The following is a 3,387-nucleotide window of genomic DNA, read 5'->3' on the forward strand; positions in this document are numbered from 1 at the left end:
GTCCCCGTCCACACTGCCTGCCCCCGTCCACACTGCCTGTCCCCGTCCACACTGCCTGCCCCCGTCCACACTGCCCGCCCCCGTCCAGCAGCGAGTATTTGTGGGGCTCCCTGAGGGCTCATCTGGGGTTCGGCTTCTCCGGAGGGGATTTCTGTTTGCCTCCGCGACAGCCAGAGGCCCCGCCTGAGGTTGTCTGAGGCTCACAGGTGGTGTCATATTGGATCTCAAAGTCGCATCCGAAGTGGCTGGTGTTTCCAGGAAGCTTCCCTCTTCAGGCTGGAGGAGTTACCTGGCTGTGTCGTTGTGGGGTCCAGGTTGGGGACCTCTCCCAGCCTCACGGAGGGGTTTCACCTCAGAAGGCCTGCCTCGGCGGGCGGGTGTCACCTGCGTTCCCGGAACTTCCGGCCGTCTTCCGCGAGGGGCCTCACGGTCTCCGGGACAGCCGGCCTCGGGCCTCCGTTCTCCGCAGACTCCTTATTGGCTTAGTTTCAGGGCTTTGCGGCTCTCTCACGTTCACGTCTGGCGAATGCGTTCAGGTGCATGTTTACAACTACCGTATGCAGCCGGGGGAGGGGGCCTTCCAAGGGCATCGAGGCACACGGCCTCCGGGGCACCTGCTCTTCTCGGCAAAGTCGCGTTAATTTCTTACTGAACCCACCCCTTTGTCGTTCAAGGGTCCTCTTTTCTTTCCCCAGTGTAGCGCCAGGGCAGGGGTGTGGGAGCAGGGCGTGCCCGTCCCGGTGGGCAGACCTGAATGCCCACCTAGGTGCCTGGCCCCTGGCCGCAGGGCTCACTCAGGTCGACAGTTTTGTGCTTCTCGTGGGAGAAGCATCCCTCCCCCCAGGGCCCGGATTACAGAGAAGCCCTTGCTCCTCCAGGGCAGGGTGGGCAGCGGGACGGGCTGGGGGACGGTCCTTCCATGGCCCTGATCTCCTGATTCCAGGGGACGGGCTGGGCAGGGGATGGGCGGGCAGGGGCAGCCTTGGTCTTTGGCAGAGGCTGAGCTGAGACAGGCCTTGGCGATGGGGGGCTGGGCCCAAGGGCGCAGGACCTGATGCGCAAGCGTGTCCGTGGCCAGGCCCCTCCTGCAGCGGGGACCCGAGGGGACCACACCGGAGAGGGAGGCGTTGCTGGCCTGGGGAGAGGGCAGCCAGCGTCTAGGAGTTGGGGTCTCCACGGGCTGGGTGAGGAGGCCCCCCCCTCCCCCGGCCTCCGGTCTCTGCACAAGGAGCCCGGATCCGACCCTGGGGTGGCCGCGTCTCTCCCTTTCTCTGCCCGTCCTTCCCCCCTTCCTTTCGGTATTGTAAAAAATCCATTAGGTTTTTATTTGCTTTAAAAGTACTGCGTGGTCTTCTTTCATTTATAACAGCGATACGGGTTCGCTGCGGAATCCTGGAAAATGCGTGCGTGAGCGGCCGGCTGAGCCCGTCGCAGCCCCGCACGGCCACGACCATTATCTACCCTTGCTGTTCCTGTTCACGTGCTTGCCACCTAGAAACCATGAGCACACAATTTAATAATGCATATTATGAAATTTGCATTATTCTAGACTGCCTTTCCCCCCAGTTAATGAACTATTATGAAAAATTTTCATTGCGCTGAGTGTTCTTTGCAAAGATTATGTCTAATGGCTCATACGTTCCATTGTATAGATGCAATTTCACGCATTCAATCAACTATTATGCATTTGGATAATTTTTTCCAATGTTTTACTTTTATAAATAAGTCCTTGATGAGCACACTTGTGCATAAATTTTTGTGAGTATTTCTGTTTTCTCCCCTGTGTCCATGTGGCCGTGAGTCAAGTTGTTGGTTAAGTGTGTGTGTGTGTGATGTTGACTATGGTACGGGAGCGGTTGTGCGATCACGTGGTATATGTGTGTGTGTGTATGTGTCATATAAAATGCCAAGACATACCGTGTTCTGTAAAATCATGCAATGAACATGACATCACTTACAGGAGAAAATACGTTTAGAGCCAATCACTGAAAATTATGTTCTGTTGTAACCACAACACTAACAAAAAATAACCATCTTAATAAAATGCTATTTTAAAAATTAATCAAATTTCTAACAAAGACAGCAATAACTGCTTTATTTTAGTTTATTACAAATTTTTTCCTACATTTATTTATTTTTGAGAGACAGAGAGAGCACAAGCAGGGCAGGGGCATCGAGAGAGGGAGACACAGAATCCGAAGCAGGCTCCAGACTCCGAGCTGTCAGCACAGAGCCTCACGCGGGCCTCGAACCCATGAACCGGGAGATCATGACCTGAGCTGAAGTCAGACGCTTCCCTGATGAGCCCCCAGGCACCCCGTCATACTTTATATTGTGAAGTGTCGCATGTACAACCCCTCTTTGCTCCGTTTACCCACAGTTTTCATACCTGAAAATCTGTCCTGTTTCTTCTTCTCCTAAGTTTGTTGGGAATTTTCCAGGGTTGTACCAACCAAGAGTTGGCAAGCTTGCTTCCTCCCTCCCTTCCTTCCTTCCAGGGGTCAAAGACTAGGCTTCGTGGGACACATGTGCCCTGTGCGTCCCCCTCTCTTTCCCCTCTGCCTGCCCCCGGCCTCCCTCCTGTGCGCCCGTGAATGTGAACTGCAGAGACCATTCTCGATGGGAGGCCGACTGGGCTTCTCAGGCCCCTGATCTAAGCCCCCCGTGTGGGGTTCCTGGGGCTGGGACAGGTGCCGCAGGCGGGGTGGCCCGGAATCCGGGGGGTTCGTGCCCCACAGTGTGGACGGCAGCGATCCCGGTCATGGTGACGCAGACCTCGGGCCCGTCCGCGTGTGTCCCCCCGTCTGGTGCTGCCGGCAGCGGCGGGCGCCCTCGGCGGTCCGGGCTTCTCCCCACATCTCTGTCTCCACTCGCACCTCCTCTTATGAGGACCCCGGTCTTACTGGATGGGGCCCCACCTGACTCCAGTGTGACCTCATCTTAACGAAGCCCATCTGCGACGGCCCCGTTTCCGAATTAGGCTCCGTGGCGAGCTGCGGGCACGGGCACTTCCCCGGGTCTGTTTTGGCAGGAGGCCGATCACCGTGACACCGACGACCACGTGTGAGCAGGATGCGAGCGGACGGGAGCCGCAGTAGAAACCTCCCCGACACTGGACATCGCCCCCCTCAGCGTCCTCCGAGGGCTGTGTGAATGACTTGGGGACATTACAGGCTTCCTGCAAACTGGTGAGTCCGTGTTAGTCATGGAAGAAGTTGGACGGGTGCCCTGCGCCGCTTACAGGGCCGTCTGCACCTGCGTCCTGCACGGCCCCGTCTTCGGGCTTCTGTCTTTTCTCGCCTGGTAAGTGTTAGGGGGCCGTGCTTGCTCCGGAGAAGGGGCAGCCGGGCTTTCCGTGGGCGAGTGCCTGCGGCCCCAGGAAGCGTG

At 57.3% G+C, this 3,387-nt stretch overlaps 1 protein-coding gene across 1 annotated transcript in view; it reads left to right on the forward strand.

Moving 5' to 3' along the window:
• Nucleotides 1-3,096, forward strand: part of AIPL1 (aryl hydrocarbon receptor interacting protein like 1) — a 37,759-nt gene extending 34,663 nt beyond the window's left edge. Inside the window, exon 8 of the mRNA XM_029929103.1 lies at nucleotides 3,032-3,096. Within this exon, the coding sequence (XP_029784963.1) occupies nucleotides 3,032-3,048 (17 nt within the window). The 3' untranslated portion in view covers nucleotides 3,049-3,096. The remainder of the gene's footprint in view (nucleotides 1-3,031) is intronic.
• Nucleotides 3,097-3,387: the final 291 nt, after the last annotated feature.

The sequence above is a fragment of the Suricata suricatta genome, chromosome 17 (genome assembly GCF_006229205.1).
Source record: "Suricata suricatta isolate VVHF042 chromosome 17, meerkat_22Aug2017_6uvM2_HiC, whole genome shotgun sequence".
In the NCBI taxonomy this organism is placed as follows: Eukaryota; Metazoa; Chordata; class Mammalia; order Carnivora; family Herpestidae; genus Suricata; species Suricata suricatta.